At 55.4% G+C, this 20,659-nt stretch overlaps 2 protein-coding genes across 8 annotated transcripts in view; both read left to right on the forward strand.

The window, feature by feature from the left end:
- Positions 1–10,509, forward strand: part of LOC110136468 (neuron navigator 1) — a 130,919-nt gene extending 120,410 nt beyond the window's left edge. For all 4 annotated transcript variants that reach the window (XM_070473777.1, XM_070473776.1, XM_070473778.1 and 1 more), the window contains 13 exons: positions 2,094–2,290; positions 2,403–2,595; positions 2,911–3,079; positions 3,364–3,461; positions 3,573–3,668; positions 3,877–4,036; positions 4,336–4,571; positions 5,179–5,333; positions 5,494–5,565; positions 5,927–6,123; positions 6,575–6,693; positions 8,085–8,282; positions 9,664–10,509. In XM_070473777.1, the coding sequence (XP_070329878.1) occupies positions 2,094–2,290; positions 2,403–2,595; positions 2,911–3,079; positions 3,364–3,461; positions 3,573–3,668; positions 3,877–4,036; positions 4,336–4,571; positions 5,179–5,333; positions 5,494–5,565; positions 5,927–6,123; positions 6,575–6,693; positions 8,085–8,282; positions 9,664–9,759 (1,986 nt within the window). In that variant the 3' untranslated portion in view covers positions 9,760–10,509. The remainder of the gene's footprint in view (positions 1–2,093; positions 2,291–2,402; positions 2,596–2,910; positions 3,080–3,363; positions 3,462–3,572; positions 3,669–3,876; positions 4,037–4,335; positions 4,572–5,178; positions 5,334–5,493; positions 5,566–5,926; positions 6,124–6,574; positions 6,694–8,084; positions 8,283–9,663) is intronic.
- A 6,730-nt stretch (positions 10,510–17,239) lies between these two features.
- Positions 17,240–20,659, forward strand: part of IPO9 (importin 9) — a 36,820-nt gene continuing 33,400 nt past the window's right edge. For all 4 annotated transcript variants that reach the window (XM_070473781.1, XM_070473780.1, XM_070473782.1 and 1 more), the window contains exon 1: positions 17,240–17,446. In XM_070473781.1, coding sequence (XP_070329882.1) covers positions 17,284–17,446 — 163 coding nt within the window. In that variant the 5' untranslated portion in view covers positions 17,240–17,283. The remainder of the gene's footprint in view (positions 17,447–20,659) is intronic.

Genomic DNA, 20,659 nt, shown 5'->3' on the forward strand with positions numbered 1-20,659 from the left:
CCTCGCTCTGTCAAACCCTAGACACCCCAGACAGAAGGCTCTAAGGGAGTGAGCGTTACCTTGACCACAATTGCCAGAGGCCAGGTCAGTTTGGGGTGTGGCCTGAAGATTTAGCTCTGGAGTGAGATGAACCAGAGAGAGGTGAGGGGTGGGACCTCAGATCACCCCCAAGCCTGAAGCCCTCTGAGCAGCCGTGGGGCTGACAAAGGGATTTCAGGGCTTAGGGTATAAACGTCTAAAATAAACAGCAAACCCTGACAAACCAGGCACATAAGGTCCACTCAAACCCTATGCCAACATTGGCTTGGTGTCATTAGGACAGGAAACATGGAGTCTGTGATCTCAAAGAGCCTGCAAAATTGCCAGGGAGACAGAAATAGTCTTTATAAGACTGATGACAATCCATTGGTGTCAGAATGCTTATCAATTCAGTGAGTGAGGCTCTGGGAGTTCATAGATGGCTTGTCTCAGGAGGCCTCAGGCAAAGTGTCACAGGGGGTCAGAAGCCCACTGGAGGCGGAATCGAGGTGAGATCTTGGTGAACAGAGAGCGGTGCTTCCTGAAGACCCCGGTCAGAAGGGGGAGGTCCAGAGAGAGGTTCTGTCCCCTAGAGCCTGTCCGAGAGCCATGGGGAGGAAAGAGCCGAATGCAGGGTGATTACTGAAACCTGAGTCATAGCTTGGCATCGCCCCGAGTTTCACACCAGCCCCTCGAGACACTCAGATCTGAGATCTGAGGAGTGCTGCCTTCTACACACTCGGCCTCATTGGAGACATCCTGAGATGTCCCTCAGGACAGAGTCCGGGTTTGTTTTGCTCCATCGTTTGACCCCAGCATCCCTTACCACATCACACTGCACAGTCCCTCTGCCCAGCAGTTCTGGGTTGGAAACACAGACCCACACAGAGCACTGTTCCCACTTAGGATCTCTATGACCTTGGGGAGGGGGGTGGCCCCCTGCAGATGTGGGTCACAGGACCTGTTCCTGCATCCACATGCACACTTGTGCACACACATACAATTCACACATGCACACACAGTCATGGTCTCCTGAGACGCAGGGGTTACAGACAAAAAATCAGGAAGCTCGTGTTCTACTCCCAGGTCTCTGTCGCTGCAGAGAACTTTGCTCCTGACACTGTACCCTGACTACCCAGAGAGGGCACAACTCTGCACACACACTCCCTCCCTCACACCCCCATCGAGCCAGATGGGTTTTCCTTATGTCCTGCCTGGTAGAGACCCCGACACACCCCTGCTGCGCCAGCTACCACCCACAGCTTTCCCAAGCCCCGAGAGACACACCTGGAAAGAGTGTCCTCAGATTTGCACTCTGCTCTCTTGCTGTTCCAGCGATCTGGTTTGCTTTGACCCTCCTTACTTTCTGTCTCCGGCTGCAGCTCCATCTCCATGTCCCTGCGTGTGTGTGCATGCTGAATGGATGCATGTGACGGGTGTGGGACAGATCCCTGGTTTGCCTCCCGCATCCCTAACACCCAGCTCATCAGTACCCAAGACCAAGCCAGTTCCTCCTGCATACTTGGAGGAAATGCTGGGAAGTATCCCTTATTCTGGCACACTTGAGTGGACATAGTCGAAAGCACCTGTATCCTGCAATGTGCTGAGTGCGTAAAAGGAGCTTGGTTCACTCCCGTCTTTTGATTCATGGAATCATGTCTGTGTCTGCTGGGTAGGCTCTGATCTGATAAGCCCAGCTCAGAGGTGGGTCCTGAGGCCCAAATGAGCCAGGCTGCAGGCTGAGCAATTGCTGGTCTGCTGGAAAAATCAGGATGGGGTCACCAGGAGGTACCCTGTGCCCCAGGGGTCCCCTCCGTCCTTTCACAGCGGGGTGCCCCCAAGGGGAAGAGAAAACCCAGGACGTTACCACAGTGCAGCAGCAAGTCCTACTATCACTCAACCTGAGTTCCTAGGCAAGTCTCCCACCCCCATTCCACAAAGCCAGAGAAGCCTTCATGAGGGTGTGCTCACTGCTGCACACCCCTTGCTCTGGCCTGTGTCTCAGACGCCCCCTCCCGCCTCCCCATCTTCAGGTCCTTGCCTCACCCCTCTCTCCCGAATCTGTTTTGTTTTAGCTCCGAAGTTCCTTCAACAAAGCCTTCAGTATAAAGAAGGGGCCCAAGTCAGCCTCCTCCTATTCTGACATCGAGGAGATCGCCACGCCCGACTCCTCTGCCCCCTCGTCCCCCAAACTGCAGCACGCATCCACCGAGACTGCCTCACCCTCCATCAAGTCCTCCACCTCGTCTTCTACAGGCACCGACGCCCCCGAGTATGTGTTCCCAGGACGCCCCCCACTGTAGCCCCCTCCCCAGGCCACTGGACCAGTGACGGCCACCCGTGGGCTCAGGGTCTAACGCCCGGTGCTCACCACCTCCTTCCAGGGGCCCCGCTCCCCCGGCCCCCCATGTTCGGCTGTTCCATGGAAGCGAGGAGGAGGAGCCGGAGAAGAAGGAGGTGTCCGAGCTGCGCTCAGAGCTGTGGGAGAAGGAGATGAAGCTCACAGACATCCGCCTGGAAGCCCTCAACTCGGCCCACCAGCTGGACCAGCTGCGGGAGACCATGCACAACATGCAGGTCAGTCCTGGGCGGGGCGGGGCTGAGGGACGGGGCGCGGCGATTGGCTGCGGAATGGGGCGGGGCTGCAAAGGGGCGGGGCTGTGGGACTGGACGGAACGTGGGGATTGGCTGCGGATTGAGGCGGAGCTACGATGAGGGGCGGGGCTGCGGGGCTGGACTAAACGGGGAGGGGGAGGGGGAGGGGGAGGGGAAGGGGGCGCGGGGCTACAGGATGGGACAGGACGTGGGTCTTGGCTGCTAGAGGGATCCAGCGCCTGTAGGGTCTCCAGGACCCGGCAGCCAAGGCTCCAGACCCGCCTATTCTTGCCACAGTTGGAGGTAGACCTGTTGAAAGCAGAGAACGACCGGCTGAAAGTGGCCCCGGGCCCCTCGGCGGGCTCCGCTCCTGGGCAGATCCCGGGATCGTCGGCTCTAACCTCCCCTCGTCGGTCTTTGGGCCTGGCGCTCACCCATCCCTTCAGCCCAAGCCTCGCAGACACAGGTACCTGATGGGGGGAAGGCCCTGGGCCGGTGAAAAGAAGGAAAGGGTTCACCCCTCACTCATTCTGGTGCGGCTTCCTGGGTACCAGTGCTGCTGCAAGCCGACGCCAGAGTCCTGAGACACCGAGGATTGCTGTGGTCCTAAAACCCTAATCACTGTTTGGGCTTGGGCTCCTGGTACTTCTTTGGGGTAGACAAAGACTTTATGGAAAGGGGAGTGGCAGGAAGGTGTAGGATAGTCTGGGGTGCCCCCCTCAAACCAGCATTCCTGTTCCCCACCTCCAGACCTGTCCCCCATGGATGGTATCAGCACCTGTGGTCCAAAGGAGGAGGTGACTCTCCGGGTGGTGGTGAGGATGCCCCCCCAGCACATCATCAAAGGGGTAAGGAACGTGGAGAGTGTGACGCTGTCGTTCCCGCCCGAGAAGCCTTGGCTCTGAGAACCCCTGAGCCCAGTGAGCTCAGCTCCTGAGCCGTCCACCTTGGCCTCATAGGACCTGAAGCAGCAAGAGTTCTTCCTGGGGTGCAGCAAGGTCAGTGGGAAGGTTGACTGGAAGCTGCTGGACGACGCTGTTTTCCAGGTGTTCAAGGTAAGAGGTGCAGGAGCTCAGGGACTGCTGGTCGTCTGAGAACACCGGGACCCGGGCCTTGGAGGCTCCGAGCAGAAGCCCCCAGGAGACAGACGGCTCCTCCCCTTCCTCGTGGATCGCTGTGCCCTGTAGCACTGCTCTTCTTGTGGTCTTGATCTCCTCCGCGTCCCTCTCAAGCACCTCCTTTCTCCCCCTCCCGTCCCGTCAGGACTACATCTCTAAGATGGACCCGGCCTCCACGCTGGGACTGAGCACCGAGTCCATCCACGGCTACAGTATCAGCCACGTGAAACGGCTCCTGGACGCGGAGCCCCCGGAGTTGCCCCCCTGCCGCCGAGGGGTTAACAGCATAGCGGTCTCCCTCAAAGGCCAGTACCGGGCCCTGGGTGCGAGGCTGTGGGATGGGGGACCATCAGATGGTGCGCCGTGTACTCCTGGAGCAGGAACTGGCTGAGGGGCTGCAGGGCGGAGGTCACCAGGAGACACAAGATAGGCTCACCTGGTCTGGACTCGTCCCAGGGAACATGTTCACAGGACGTTTCTGCCCCACTTGGGCTTCCCCTCCACCCGCCCCCATAGCACATGGCCTTCCCTGCGTGTCCAGAGCCAGCCCAGGGGGTCCTGTGGGGCCCGGCGGCGCCGGCTCACGCAGGTGGGCGCGCTGCAGGTCTCAGGGAGAAGTGTGTGGACAGCCTGGTGTTTGAGACTCTCATCCCCAAGCCCATGATGCAGCACTACATCGGCCTCCTGCTCAAGCACCGGCGCCTCGTTCTCTCGGGCCCCAGTGGCACCGGCAAGACCTACCTGACCAACCGCCTGGCCGAGTACCTGGTGGAACGCTCCGGCCGCGAGGTCACAGAGGGCATCGTCAGCACCTTCAACATGCACCAGCAGTCCTGCAAGGTGGCCCTGCTCGCTCCACCCACCCCGCCTGGGCCTCCCCGCTCCACGGTGCTCCCCTCCCCCCGCAGCAGCCCTACTTCAGGCTCCTCCCTCCCCCGGAGCTTCCGCCCCCGCAGTAACCACGGGCCACGTTCTGTCCCTCTCACCTCCCACCAGCCCTCTGCCCGCCTTGTCAATCTCTCCTTCTCCTTCCCTGCCTCCCCTCAGCCTCTCTCTCTAGGACGTGTCTCTGACCGTGGGCTGGCTCCCTTTAGGGGCGCCCGCCGGCCTGTCACGTGCTGTGCTGTCCCTGCCAGCTCCCCCTCCACGGTGCCCTCATGCTGTGCTCCACAGGGAGGCGTGTCCACTGCGGTGGTTCCCGGTGCAGGTTCTGTGCACGTTGATTTAAGACAAGTGTGTTCCCCAACCTTTAGGGATTTAGGAGCCACTGCTAATCAGGCTCGGGTGGTGGGCTTCTGCAGTCACAGATCCAAGCGCATCACACAGAAACCAAGGCCCCTCCCAGGGGATCCAGAACCAGCCCAGCTCCTCCAAAACCCTCCTCTGCAAGGCCGGTCTGGGGGCTTTGCTGCTCCTGAGTGCTGACCTCCTCCTTCTTTCATTTCAGGATCTGCAGCTGTATCTCTCCAACCTGGCCAACCAGATAGACCGGGAAACAGGAATTGGGGACGTCCCCCTGGTGATCCTATTGGATGACCTCAGTGAGGCAGGCTCCATCAGCGAGCTGGTCAATGGGGCCCTGACCTGCAAGTATCACAAATGGTGAGCTGGAGTCAGGACCAGACTCACCACAGTGGGCAGAGGGGAGCCTGGGCTGGTCCAGCCCAAGCTGTCAGCTTTCCACGAGGTAGAGGGTGGCAGACGGCAGAAATCGAGTGTTCAGACAGGTCTAAGCCAGTCTTTTTCCTCTCTCTTCCCACAGTCCCTATATTATTGGTACCACTAATCAACCGGTAAAAATGACACCCAATCACGGCTTGCACCTGAGCTTCAGGTAAGATCTGTGGCCCTGAATGGACCTCCAGATGCCCTCAAGTCTGTAAACCAGTTCAGTCCGGGATCTGGCCAGAGGGACAGCAGAAGGAAAGAGAAGTAGCAGCGCCCTGTGGGCTGGGAGAGGAGGTGTGTGCCGTGTCGGCGCAGGGGGAGAAGGGCCCTTGATGCAGGAAGAGGTGCAGCCTCTGCCCACACACCCCTCATCCAGGCCAGTGGGGGCTGATGGTTTTCTGGGGGGGGTCACTGATCTGAGCGCCAGCTCTGCCTCAGTGGGAGGCAGGCAGCTCGGGTGGGGTGGGAGCGGAGTCGACATGCCCCTGTGCAGTGCCCCCCCCAACCGTCTGTATCCCTGGCCACAGGATGCTAACCTTCTCCAACAACGTGGAGCCTGCCAACGGCTTCCTGGTTCGCTACCTGCGGAGGAAGCTGGTGGAATCAGACAGCGACGTCAACGCCAACAGGGAGGAGCTGCTGCGGGTGCTGGACTGGGTGCCCAGGCTGTGGTACCACCTGCACACCTTCCTGGAGAAGCACAGCACCTCTGACTTCCTCATCGGTACGGCCCGCGCCTCGCCCACGCGGGGCTGGGGGGCCCTTCCCTCCCGCGTCTTCAGCGTGTACAGGACTTCTGACCCCATGCCTGCAGCCTCGAACTGCAGGCCACTGGGCAAGCTCCCAGTGTGACCCCCCTGCCTGCGTCAGCTCTCGGAGTGCTGGCCTCCCCCGCACTCCCCAGAAGCGCCGAGAGGGCGCAGGGGACGTGTCAGGGGAGCTTAAAGCTGCCTCTGGCTCCCCCACCTCCCGTCGACCTGGAGAAGCATCATTTCTGAGGCTGCGTCAGGCTGTCAGCTCCCGCTGTCTTGACCACGATCTCAGTTAAGCCCAGCCCTGTGCTTCTCTCACCCTTTGGTTCCAAGGCCCTCTGCCTGGTATTAGGGAGTCAGTGGGGCAGATGGCCAGGGAGAGTGAGGTTCTCGGCCATCTTCACGGCCCTCTTCTCTTGCCAGGTCCCTGCTTCTTTCTGTCCTGCCCCATCGGCATTGAGGATTTCCGGACCTGGTTCATTGATCTGTGGAACAATTCCATCATCCCCTACCTACAGGAAGGGGCCAAGGACGGCATCAAGGTGAGCCCGCCCTGGATTATGCTCAACCAAGGCCAGGCTGGCCCACGTCACAGAGTGGAGACAGCGTCAGACACGCGGCCACTGAGATTTTTAGGATCTCCTCCTAACAGGCCCGGCGAGGCACTACACAGATCATGCTGCCTTCCTGCTTATGGCCAGCGTCCAGCAAACAGCTAAACGGCCAGTGACCTGGGGCTGCGTGTCCAGTCCTAGGCCTCTGACTCTCCTCCAAACTCAAACTACTCCCTAGGGATTTGGGAAGATAAACAACTGATTTAAGAATTAAGTAAAATCCTATTATAGCTTTAGCTCATTACTAATTATTAATAAAAATGTTATTCTGGTCAAGTTACTTAACCTTTTTAAACTCCTCATATGTAAGAAAGGAGATAGTATAAATTTGCTCTGTTTTGAAGGCAAATGAAATGTGTGAAAACATTTGTAAAAGTTAGAGTAAGAACTTTGTACAAAAGGCAGCTGTCACTTTTAAAAACCTCCTCAGTTTTCTCACCATAAATTAGGGCATACTCACCACTGGTCCACTAGCCGGTGATGTGGAGACTAGACCCGTGGTCATGTTTTATCCATGAGTCATGTGTCGGCGTGACACACACCGTCTGATGATGTGGGAGGTTTCCAGAGGTGCAGTGTGTCATCGTTTTAATTTTGATTATTAACAGTTTTCTAATTTAAACCATTTTCACACAGATATCTCCTTTCAGCAAAGCCCAAATTTCTTTCAAAAGGTATTATTACCGAACTGACATTTCTTACTTGGAAAGTAAAATTGCAGGGTCATATGATTTGTGGGGTTCTTGTCAAGTTTTAATACAGTTTGCCAAATCATTCTCCAAGATGGTCTTGGGACTCCCCATTAGCCCCGTGGTTAAGCCTCCGCCTTTCAGCACTGGGGGCGCAGGTTCAGTCTCTGGGTGAGGTGGGGCTAAGGCCCCACATGCTGTGTGCTATGGCCAAAACTTAAAAAACAAACAAGATGGCTTCTACCAATCTATGCCAACTTATTTTATTTCCCATTTTGGGAAATTCAAAATCCTACAGGAAGCCAACCCTCATGGCTTTACATTTGAGGAAGTATGTACACTTCAGGGCACTTCCCAGGTGGTGCGGTGGTAAAAAACCCGCCTGCCAGTGCAGGAGACGTAAGAGACAAGGGTTCGATCCCTGGGTCGGGAAGATCCCCTGGAGGAGGGCATGGCAACCCAGTCCAGTATCCTTGCCTGGAAAATCCCATGGAGAGGAGCTGGCTGGCTGCAATCGTGGGGGTCGAGAATAGCTGGACATGACTGGGGCTGAACGCTCGTGCACACACACATCAGGAGCTTCTCATCTGCGGGCGCTCCACCAGTGATCACACCGCTCCTTCTCTCCAGGTTCACGGGCAGAAAGCTGCTTGGGAGGACCCTGTGGAGTGGGTCCGGGACACTCTTCCCTGGCCCTCAGCCCAACAAGACCAGTCAAAGCTATACCACCTGCCGCCCCCCACTGTGGGCCCTCACAGCATTGCCTCGCCCCCTGAGGACAGGACAGTCAAGGACAGCACCCCCAGCTCCCTGGACTCAGACCCACTGGTGAGTAGAGGCTGCTATAAGGGGGAAGTCAGGTGTCACAGAACTGAAGCCTCGTCCACACCCTGCTGGGCCCAGAGGCCAGGGCGAACACGAGGCCAGCGGTGGCAGTTCTGAACATGAGAACCCCGGACTGAGCTAAGCGGCATCACCCACCAGCAGCGTGTGTGTCCGGCAGAGGCCGGGTGGGAACAGCCGGGGACCTGTAGGTGTTGGTCCTGCTCCTGTCCATGCTCCCTGGGGTCGTCCTGGGGACAGCCACTGTGCGGTGACTCCAGGAGCTCTTAGAAAGGGGGCCGAGGGGCTTCCCTTCCGCCTCCCCAAGACAGAGGGCCAGGTTCAGTCCCTGGTCAGGGGACTAGATCCCACATGCTGAAGCTAAGAGTTTGCATGTGGCCACTAAGACCCGGAGCAGCCAAATAAATAAATATTTTAAAAGAAAGAAAGAAAATAGTCTGAGACAAGTGACAAACTACAAAAATATCTACAGTGCTTGTAATGAAGAGAATTGACACCCAAAGCATATGACCCAACCCTGAAACTTCCACACAGAACATGGACCAAGGATATGAACAGGCTTTGACTAGAGGATAAAAACAGAAGAAGACCCTTCCCCTCTCTAATCACGGAGGGGATGCCTATGACAGGGAGGTGACAGGTTCATGTTAGCAGAGTCACACGTGTTGGAGGCTCGGCCCTTCCTTCTGCTGGAGGGGGTGTTGGTCATCAAGCCGTCTTGCGGGACGGTTTAGCAGATGGTGTGGACACATGCACAAACCCGAGATCTTGCACTTTTATAGCCAGTGGGAGGTCCTTCTAACCCTAACCCTGATACATTTCATTTAAATTTGGACCTTGTCGAAAACAGGTGTTCTCTGCATAAAAAGGCTTTTAAGTCAGCACAGTGTTAATCATGTAAGCAGGAGGCTGAAACAACGACGCTTCCTTAGCTGAATGAGGGGGTCAGAGTTCTGACCTGTTGAGGAAGCTGAGGGGACCAGGGCAGGAGGTGAAGACACGCATCCAGGCCAGGCTTGGTGGGGGCGATAGGGCGGGGCTGGAGTGATGGGACGGGCCTGGGGCGAAGCAGGTCCTAATGGCACTGAGTTCAGCCCTTAGCCCCTGGGCCACAGCCTCTTGGAGAAGAGCTGTTAGGTAGCCTTGGGGACCCCACATCCTCCAGGGAGTGGCCAGCAGGTCACAGCGCGCGCTGCCCCCAGCCCACCCCTCACTCCCCAGGACTGGGCGCACACAGGGTGGAAGTAGCCATCGCAGCCTGTTCCCGAACCGGCCCTGCACTCCCTGGGCTCTCAACCACTTGCAGACCCCATCTTCTCTGTGTGAAGTCTCCACTCTCCTTAGCTGTCTCTCTGCCCCTCTTTAGATGGCCATGCTGCTGAAACTGCAGGAAGCTGCCAATTACATCGAGTCTCCAGACAGAGAGAGCATCCTGGACCCCAGCCTTCAGGCCACGCTCTGAGGGCCCAGCGACCAGTCACAGGACAGCGGGGCGGGGACAGTGCTGTGCTGTCCCCTCTTTCCCGCTTCCTCCCAGCGCGGGCTCTCCAGCCCCAGGACAGGAGGGGCCGTGGAGGAAGGGGCAGGTTCCTGGTGCTGCACCTTGGAGAACTCCCTGTGGGACTGACGGGTGGACTCGCGTCCCCAGATCCATCTCCTAGTCTCCTCCGGTGACTTTGGGGAGAAGATGATCCTGACTCTTTTTCCTTGATTTCTTGTCTCAATTACAAACTCCTGGGCCTTCTGGGGAGGGGTTTAGAAGACATCAAACAAGCCTGCGGTAGTTCCTAACTGATTCTCATGAACGGCTCAGAGACACAGCCTCACCTGGGGAAGACTTCTGGGAGGAGGGGGCTCCTGGACCCTCCCTCGGACTCTGCCCAGTTCCATCCACTGCCAACAGCTCTCCCTGCCCCCAAGATCCGGCTGCAGCCCGGAAAAAAAAAAAAAGCATGTGGTTTACAAACATTAAATCAATCTGTAAAAGGTTTAAAAAAAACAGGAAAAAAGGAAGCTGGAGGAAGGAAGTCCAGTTGTGAGGTGTTCTGCCCGCCCCCCTTCTGGACACACAGGGGATACCAGCGAGACAGCTGCCCACCTGAGACACGGCCAGACCACGAGGATGCCACTGCAGCCTTCAGAGAAATGCCGCCAGCTCTGCTCACATCGTCTAAATTAACACACGAGTCAATAAACCCGACTTTTTTTTTAATTTTTGTTTTGTTTCCACTTTTCCCTCCCATTTGCCTACTTATTCTCTTCTTCTTTCTCGGCTTGTTTTCCTGTATCCTCACAAGTCCACGAATGCTCAAGCTGCTTTTCCTGGGGCTGGTCTGGCTCTTCCAAGCTGCCCTGTGGAGAGTCCAACGCCGGGCGACTGGCACCCTCAAGACGCCTGCCACGCAGCCGTGTCTGGCACCTTTGGGGCTCTCATAGGACCTAAAGTGCCAGCACAGTATTGGGACAGGAGGGACCTCGAATCCCACACGTTCTCCCTGGAGCATGGCGGCCAGTCTCTGGAGGAGAACGTGGGCCCATTCTGACAGAAGACCTCAGCTGAGCTTCCCCACGGACTGGAGGGAAACCGGAAACTAGAAATCTCCCTCCGTCTGTGGCCTGTGGAGCCCCTCACTGCACTGTTCTGATGGCAGCTGCTTTGCCTGACTGAATCCAAAACCCCTGCTGGCTTTTACTGTTGGTTCTGAACGAGCGAAGATTCACTTAGGTGTGGACACCCACTTGAGACCTCCCAATCAGAATATAAGGAGTCTGATTTGGTGGCAAAGATCTGCCTTCCAAAGGGATCCACCTTTTGCAGAAGTTGCCCTGAAGGTTCGGCAAGTCCTAATTGGACAAGCATTTATTGGGCACTTACTGTGTACCAGTCACTAGGTATAAAGAAAGACGTGAACCCTTACATTCACAGTCTAGTAGGAAACATTAATCTCCACTAAACACACATCTCCTTATCTTCTGGACCCTCAGGATCACCTGAGAAATGGCGTCCAAACCACAGGAACTAGCCATAAAGAAGCCCACGATTAACTGCCCAGTGCACTGGGTTGCCTGGCGAGGCTATGGTTTGGCTCTGCAGACCAGGGATCTGTGATGCTCTTTGGAGCCCCAAGTAGCACACACTCTTATCAGAACCTACAGGCACAGTAACCACTAACCTGGCTCTCTCTGTCCCGCCAAACCAAGGAGCAGCTGCATCTGAATCTTCCTATCAGAAGAGGTTCACTTAGGTCCAAAAGGTGGTCAGATTGCTCCTCCCAGAAGCTTCTGCATTCACCTGGTGGCACCCAGCGATGACGGGTCTTATCTGCTGGAGGGGATGTCTGTTGATGCTGCTAGAGCTGTGAAGACCCCAACCCTGCCAGAAAATATGCAATTCTCCCACTGGAAGAGGCTGTCTGTCCAAGGATGGTGCTGACATCACTGCCTTAAGGTCTCTGCCGTGCAGAAGGAGGCGGCCCTGGAGCGGGGCGTCCCAGGAAGGACAAGACGACGTCCCGCCAGGTGGCCTCCCCTGGGCGCTGGCCTCCAGGCCCCGCCTTGGCCATGGCCCCATGGCTGGGCTCAGGCCCCAGCGCTGTCCCCCCAGGGCTGAGCCCTGTCTCTGTTCTCGGTGCTGCCCGGCCGGTGCCTTCTGTCCTGGGTGTTACTGGCGACTTGAGAAAAAGGAAAGGGGTGACCCCCTTCCTCCATTCCAACTGCCTCAGAACCCCTGGAGCGATGCCTGCCTCCCCGGTCAGCGTGGAGACCACCGTGCACTCTGCCTGGATCTCAGCAGGTTGGCTTGGGAGGCCTGGGATTCTGGCGCCTCATCTCTGACCCCTGGCCCACAGCTCTTCTCAGCCAACAGCAGCATTGCACTTGGCTCTTCAGCTGCTTGCCTCCAGAAAGTGGGCTCCCATCTGGTGAGGGGGCACCGCCCACCACTGTCCCTCTGGAGCCTGGACCCTGTTTCCAGTTGTCCACCTGGGCCCCTGGCTGTGGGTGACGGTCATCCCCCAGGAATCGCGGCGACGTGGCGATTGCGGCTGGCCGAGCCTTCTCACGGTGCTAGGCCCCTCGGCGCTCACGCAGGCTCCTCTGAAGCCAACACCCCCCTCCGCCCCCACCCTGGAGTGAGTGGCCAGCGCAGATCCACAGCATCCTCTCCCACCTGTCCCCCTGCTTCTTGGTTGAGACGCTGGGACCCCTCAGAAAGGGACGGCCAGGTCCCAGGGCTAAACTCGCACCCTGGCACCTTGAGAAAACCCAGCCCCTCCAGGACCAGACGGTGCCGCCCCCTCCCACCCCCAGCTCCTCTCCTCACCGCATCTGGCGAGCAGAACACGTGCTTCGGTGCCCAGCCCCACTTCCGGGCAGAGGTGCGACCACGGCCCCCATTTCTGGATGAAGGAGACCACCACATTTTGTCCAGTGTGTTTGTCCTCCGCTCCTGCTTAGGCACCAGAAATAAAGCGCGAGGTGTCGAGGCCGGCAGAGGACGGGCTGTCTGTGTGTGTGTCTCTGGGAGCGGCTGGCTGCCGCCGTCGCATCTTCCGGGGCAGCTCCGCGGTGCTCATCTCTGTGCGCGCATCTCGTCTCAGCGTCTCTGTTGTGTGGTCTGCGTGTCAGGAAGCTGGAGGCTGGTTGAGGTCTTGGGGGGGGTCCCCTCGCAGAGTCCCTAGCGGTCCGAAGGCTAAGCTTTGGTTTTGAATGATCAACTAATCTGCCCATCCTCCTTGAGGACCTAAGACAACATAGGCATTTTTTAATTTTTTTTCTTTCTTCCGCTTTTCCTGGTTTGGGCCTAATCTCATCTATTCACTTCGAGCTCCTTGCAACAAGACCCCAGGTATTCAGATGGGCACCCCGTCAGTCTCAGAAGTCACTTTATTTCCAAAGGGAGGAGAGAGCCCCCTCCCAGCAACACCTCACACACGAGCCCTGCACAGAGGCGAAGGCTGCCTATGAGGGTGAGACTTGCGGGACCCTCTACTGCAGGGTGTCTGGGAAAGGAAGCTGGTCTTGTCCTCATTGCACATTTCACACGGGCCTCTTTCTAGGACTGACCACGTTCTCATGCTTCTTCCTTCCCTACTCCTGGGCCTTAGCTAAGCAGAAGCTAGTAGGGAGACTCTATAAACAACCCCACCCCCACCCCACTGCCTGCACACTGATGATGAAATGTACTTTTCCAGAGGGTTTGCTGCTGGGACACTGGAACCGTCCTAGGATGACTGGATAACTATTATACTACTGAGTTCTGGTCCATGGCCCCACCAAAGAGGCCATAGTAAGAAAATGGTTTTAGGGACACTGTTCTCAGAAGACCAAAGCCTGAGAATAATGCCCTTTATAACTGAAATCACTGTATATATTCATGAACCCTCAGTCAACCTTGTCAGGGCCATAGGGGCCACCACCTCGACTTGCCCACTGCCCACGTGTACTCGTCAGCCCAGCCAGGAGCACATACTCCCATCACAGGCCCTGTGGGAGAAGGCATAGTCTGAAAGTGAGGACACACGCCAAGAGAAACCTGGAAGCTGCAGGGTTGCCAGTCCAGTGGGGTATTAAGCCTGTACTACTGGATCCTCCCAGTTTGGCCTTTGGGTCTCTTAATGGCTGTCTGGAGAGATTTCTGTGACAGGCATGGTTATGGAAGGAAGTCAGCATCAGTCCTTTGATTCACCTCTTTCATTTCTTAAAGCAGAGGTTCTTAGATCTGTTTACAGACCACCAGTGTCGGCAGCATCTGAGGACTTGTAGAAATGAAGTTCTCAAACCCCATCCCAGACCTACTGAATCAGAAACCAGGGAGAGGGCCCAGCAAATTGTGTTTTAACGAACCCTCTTGGTAAATGTGCTGTACACCACAGTTTCAATTCACTGTGTCACGGAAAGCCAAGGACCAGAGTCCCCACACTGGAGCTTTAGGACCACGAATAAGGTTCTAGGTTAAAATTCAGACTTTAACATTAGTTTCAAGGTCTTCTCATGTATCCTCATGATTCTGTCTTTACTTTTATTTAACAAAGAGTATGTGTGCTTTTGGGCAGAAGTTAGGGGAATGCTTGCATCTCCTTGGAGAACACAACCTCCAGGGAAAAATGTCACAGCTCTGAGATTTCCAGGGGGCTTCCCGGGGGGACTAGGAGGGAGGGCTCCTCCAGGTGTCTCCTGCTGGGTGATTCTTCTCAACTCAGCCTTTTTCTGCTGATGGGATGAGAGCAGTTTAAAAGTCTGATCTGTATTTCCACCAGACTTGTCCTGGCAGCACCCCTCACCCTTGTCCCAGTTCTAAAGGGCACCTGCCAGAACCTTCTGCCCGCCCCGCCCCCAGCCCTGCCTGGCCGCAGGAGAGCCTTCTCAGAGGTGGAGCAGAGGGTCCTCGGGGCATCCATCCTTCCCCCAATAAAAAAAATTTATTTTAACTGAAAAGAGCTTCGTATTTTCCCAAACTCACAGATGGCGCCATGGGGGAGATGAGGTGTGTACAACTGGCCTTGTTTAGAGTTTGTCCATTTGCCCTGTGAGAGCGCTTGTAGGTGGGGGACGAAGACCCATCTGGCACTGGGCCTCCTGGGGTCAGGGACGAAGTGCCTGGAGGAGGACGAGAGCCCGAGGAAGGCATGAAGCCTGCACTGAAGTCACCCCGTGGCCACCGGGTTCTCCATCTCCTGTGGATCTCCCCACATCCCTGCCATGTCTCCAGACTGAAAACGCAGATGAGAAGGCAAGGGCTCCAGGTCCCAGCCAGTCTCCGGGCCACTGCTATGGAGTGGCTTAGGAGTCTCCTGCTTCCTAAGTGTTCTTGTTTTTTGTTTCTTTAACAGAACAACCTTTTTCTCAAACAAATTCCAGCCCTTGCTGAGTTCCTTTCCTTGTCCTCACCTGTCCTGTTTTAGGCAGCACTGTTTGTGTGATGGAGTCTTTGTTTCTCAAATGCATGGCGATCCTCGGGTGGAAGGTGGGCAGGAATCTTTACAACACTTTTTTTTTTTTTAATTTATTGGGCACAAACCCCCCAAACCAGGATGTGTGTGTGTCTTTGTATTTTGGTTTTTATCATTGGCCTTCCCCTTTTTCAACCTACCCCCTTTCGTATCTGATGTAGAGAAAGGGAGCTGTTGTATTTATACATAATTGCGGTAACAATCATGAGAGAGCTGGGTGATTTGTCTTAAATAATAAATCGGTTGACAGTTAAATCCATCCCGGGGCCAGTGGATGAGGCCTTATTCCCTCACTGCCAGAAGCCCCCTCACCTGGGTCCTCTGTCCATCAGGCATGTCTCCTCCCAGCAAGTCACCTGTTCGATGCCATTTGCGTTTCAATAAAGTTATCTCCTGTGTTGTCCGCTGGCTCTCTCTAGCTCCCTCTGTCTGGTTTTTGTCTTATTTATCTTCTGGTCCATGCCTTGATGGGGAAGGTCATTTGCCAAACCCAGAGTTAAGACCCACCTGCCCAGATGTCTGCTCCTCAGTCCTTACGCAGGAGTCTCTCAGCCCCCTCGGCTGGGGGTGGCACAGGGGCCTGCTTGCATACTGGACCAGCGTCCTTCACCAGAACCTGAAACGTCCAGTGCAGACGTCGAGGCTCTGGAATTCTCCATCCACTGCCACGATGTTTGAAAGCATACCACCCTCTGGACTTGCCTAAGTTTTCTTCTTGGAGTAAAAGTGACATGATGTCTGAGAAAAGAGGCTATTCTAATGGAATTCTGCCTTTCCTGGCCACTGAAAGAACAGCCTCTTTCTTACTGGGGAATTGCAGCTTCCAAATGGATATCTTTCCCCTACAAAATTGTGCTGGTGACACAAGCCACCTCTGCCTCTAATGGTGGTGGTTTAGTCGCTAAGTCGTGTCTGCCTCTTTGCGACCCCATGGACTGTAGTCCACTGGGCTCCTCTGTCCATGGGATTCTCCAGGCAAGAAGGATGGAGTGGGTTCTGCCCTCTAACAGGAGGTGGCAAATGGGTTTAGAGCTCTTCTCAATGTAAGTAATCAAGGAATCATTCTTTCGGAAGAATACTCAGGTGAGGTGGCTTCTCCCTGTGGCCAGAGTAGCCTCCGCAGTCTTAGAACTAGGCTAGGAACTGATGGCTGGTTTCCTTTGCTGCTTGGGAATGAGTCGTGGTTCCTAAAAACATTTTTAAGGGGCTTAACCTGAACCGCTTACTAACGAATGCCTGTTCCCATTTGCTCTGACCCTCCTGGTCCAACAAGGGATCCAGCCCCTGCCCTGCACTGCTAACCCCTCTCAGCAGTCCTCCAGGCTTCAGGAGTGTCTACACCTTGAGACTTGCCCCCGGTCGGCCCAGGATGGCCATATTAACCACTCACTATTCCACCTCTTTAAGGTCCAGCCATAAGTTCCTTGGAAAAAAAGTTATAGTTTCTCAACTAATAGGGCTTACTCTCAAATAGTCATATAAGCACTTCCTCTGGAAGGAATGCCCTTTCCCACGGCAGTCTCTCCTAGCCAGTCTTTGAGGCTGGACTCACCCACCTAAAAAACCAATGGACTCCAGACGCTTCAGATTCTTTCCCCCGACCTTTGGATTCCTGGGGCTGAGAGGAAAACTCGCTTGTTTGGGGGCAAAAGAGGTTGTTTGAAGCAGGCGCTAATCCAGATCCTCTCCCTAAAGCCTTGTCCGCAGATCCTCATCCTGCCCTCTTCTGACGTGGTGTCTTACACCTGAGGAATCCGTGCCTGTGGAAGTCAGGGCTGCGCTCCGGCGGACGCGGCGCACTGGCCGTTGGCCGCCCCTCTTCCGCCACCCGGGTCGGGTTCCTGTGGAGACGATGCAGTTCTCGTTCCCGCGGCAGGCGGCGCTGTCTCCGGAGGCTCGGGCGCGGCCCGCCCCCGCGCTCCCGCCGGCCAGTGCGCAGGCGCGGCTTTGCGGATTGGCCGCGCGCGGGAGCCGTCCGGCGGCGGCGGCGGCGGCGGCGGGTCGGGCCGCGGGGTGGGCGCGCGGCGCGGAGCAAGATGGCGGCGGCGGCAGCGGCTGGCGCGGCGTCGGGGCTGCCGGGGCCGGTGGCCCAGGGGCTGAAGGAGGCGCTGGTGGACACGCTCACCGGGATTCTGTCCCCGGTGCAGGACGTGCGGGCGGCCGCTGAGGAGCAGATTAAGGTGCTGGAGGTGACGGAGGGTGAGTGAGGCGGGCCACCGCGAGGGAGGCGGGTCTGGGCCGCGGTGGCCGCTGCCCGAGCCCTGGCCGGAGACTGGGCCCGGGGAGGCCTGGCCTGGAGGGCCGGACTGGGCGGCGACGCGGAGGGCTCCGGGTAGCCCGGGGCTCGAGACTGGGGGCTGGGGTGTGGGGGCGCTCTCCCGGGCGCGGCGGCCCGCCGGGGGCCTGGCGGGGCCTCCGCACGCGTCCCCGGGAGTCGGTCACTGTGCGGGCTCCTCCCCGCCCCGCCCGTCTTCCGATCGGCCGGCACTGTTCGGAGGGGCCGGCCGTCCTTTGTCTTTGCGTCTTTGTCCCTCTCCTCCTACTAGGAGCTCGAGAGTGATGGAGGACGAGACTAGCCTTTGGTTTGATGTTGTCCGCCAGCTCTTGCCGAGCGGGCCTTTCTGCAGGCCCGGGGCAGCCACGCTCCAATGAGCATTGGATCCTGAAACCCGAGGAGGGGAATCCGCTCGGGCTTTCTGTCGGGAACACGGCTGGTCTGTCGGGGCTTCGTAGGCAAAACTCCAAACCTGCGGACTCCCCGAACTCAGCAGGACGGCCCCAGCACCTCTCAGATTGGCCATGGGAGTTGGCCCTCCTATGGACTGAGGGTTGTTTTTTTTTTTAAATAACACAAAGCTCCCATAAATTTGATGTTATATTCTCCCACAGCATGAGAAAGCTCTTGAAAAACTAAGTTATCTCTACTGGTCATATGTTGAGATCTGGAATTTTGCGGGTTGAGGACCATTTTGAAGGTCCAGTTTTAACTGTCATTGTTTTGTGAAATGTCAGACCCTGTAAGAGGAGCAGCCACTGGGCGGGAAGGAGAAAGCTTTGAGAGCCCTGTGCAGACTGACCTACGGGAGTTACCTCTGCCTCCTGGGTGAAGTTCCTTTAGTCCCCAACGCCTCTGCCTCCCTTGGGTACGAAAGAGAAAGAAGCAGAGGAACTTTGTCACATTCAGTTTACTACTTGAGTGATGTTGAAGATATGGTGCCTTCCCTGGGTGGTACCAGGGTGGCCGGTGCCCCTAGGGAAGGCGAGCCTTGGCTCCTGTTAAAGCTGTCCGGCAGCAGCTGGGCTCTGGGCCCTTCCGCCATGGCCAGCACCACGGTCCCATCTAGGCAGAGTCAGCCATCATCTTGAGATCTTCTTGCAGTTCTGCTCTCTTACTTCATCTTTTTGGATCTCAAAATGAAAAACTAAACAGAAGGGCAGAATTTTCGCATTTGATCTCTGCCACTGATGGGAATAGATTGACACACACACCCCGCATAACTTACTGGGAATGTGCTTGGAGGTGTGACGAGACTTCGTGCAGCTGCCTGCTGCTGGGGACCCAGTAGGAAGGCATAGACGCAGGTTCGGGATGTAATGTGTAGGGCTTTATCGAGTCTGTGGAGTTGAACACGGTACTTTGGACCCTTTCGAGGTTATTTAGATTTTTAAATATTCTAATTCCTGTTAAGTAAAAACTAGAGAGAGCAACCCCTTTCAGTAACCTGTTTCTGAGATGGAGGGTAGCGCTCCCTCCCTCAGATACAGTGCCTTGCTTCTCTCTTTTCTTCTCCTTGTGGCGTTTGGCACGTTGTGTTTTGTCATTGGGTGCAGAGTACCTTCTGTCTCATGTTCTCATTTTCACACATTTCCTTTCCGTGGTTGTGTTCTTTAAGGAAAACAGAGCACGTGGTTTCCCAGCCAGGCCTTAGCCAGCTGTCTGCCCTGGTGAAGCGGGCAGGGCCTTGCTCCCAGTGTTAGAACACCCTGCAGGCCAAGGCAAGCAGCTGTTCTTGCAAATGAATGAATCTTTTCCACTCCTTTGGAGTTGCTTCCTGTTTTAATTTTATACTAGTAGGAGAAACCTTGCTTTCTGGTCCTAGAAGTTACACTTCCTTAAAACGTGGGCATTAATGGGAAATCTGGGAGTTGCTATTATTATTTGTGGTCTTTCGATCCTTTTTTGGTTCCATGAGGCCCAAGGTTGGATGACAACCAGTCATGGTTGTTTCTAGACCCCTCGAATAGCCACACTGTCTTTATGAGCCATTTATTGTTGCTTCGCCTGGGAGACTGGTCCCAGGTGATCCTTGAGATTAACTCGTCTGTTCCCTTTGACAAACAGGTCTGTTACCTTCCTTGGCTGCCAAGTGATGACCCCGAGTCTTGGTGATTAAGTGGAAGAATCTCATTTAATTTGGGGGGGAAGACACAGGTCAGTTGTAAAGTCCCTGTTAAGTAGACAGACGAGAGAGGTTGTCATGCTCTGGCCAGAGTCTGGTGTAGAGGAGATTTTAAGAAACAGTTATCGTGGAAAATTGAGGTGCTGGAGCCCAAGGTACATCTGGGTCATTCAGCCAGCAAGCAGGTATTTTCCAGGAAATAACTCATCTCCCCCCAGTTCCCATATTTTCCAGTATTGGAGTCTGTTCTCTTAAAGCCAAAGAAGTGTATGTGTGTGAGAGGTCCACCTGACTTGTGTAGTGGGTTAGCTTTGAAAGGATGAAGACGGGCTGTTCCCATCAGCCTGGTGTGCTGGAGTGATTTTCTTGAGTCCCTGGGCTTGCTGTTCTCCCCAGTCACTGGGAACCTGAGGGAACCCAGCAAGCCTTCCTGACTCGTGCAGGCCTGTAAACAGGGCTGATGGACAGAGGGCATGGTGCCACCTTCTTCAGACAGCACTCCCAGCCTGCATTGAGACACTTATCACTTCAGAGTTTGGAGGGTCCTGGGCTGCACAGTAAAATTCCAGCAGATGATTGGTACCCTTTGTTTCCTTAGGAAGGTTGCGATTTTGTGTTTTATCAACAGTGTTTGTAGGAATTTAGTTCTGTCTCCATAAAGTAAGAATTAGTCTTTTTGATCTGTTCAAATGTTCTTCTGATTCCATTTTATTTAATAGGTGGGATCATATCACACATCTTATAAACCTGGTCATTTAAAAGAAGGAAAGTTTGAAAAAAAATAAAAGAAAGTTTGTGAACTGTTGAGGGTCTCTTACATCAAAGTCTAATGTTCTCTACTCAGCTTTTTGAACTCTGTGTGCGTGTATAACTTCCAACAAGATCGTGGCTTTTAAGAGTGTCAGCTCTTTATTTTTGGTGTATTTATGCTTGACCTATTTTTATATCTCAGAACATAGTTGTTTCCCTCTTTTCTTTGCTGTCTCCTCTCCTCTGAGTGCAGCATCACCTG

The sequence above is a fragment of the Odocoileus virginianus genome, chromosome 11 (genome assembly GCF_023699985.2).
Source record: "Odocoileus virginianus isolate 20LAN1187 ecotype Illinois chromosome 11, Ovbor_1.2, whole genome shotgun sequence".
Lineage (NCBI taxonomy): Eukaryota > Metazoa > Chordata > Mammalia > Artiodactyla > Cervidae > Odocoileus > Odocoileus virginianus.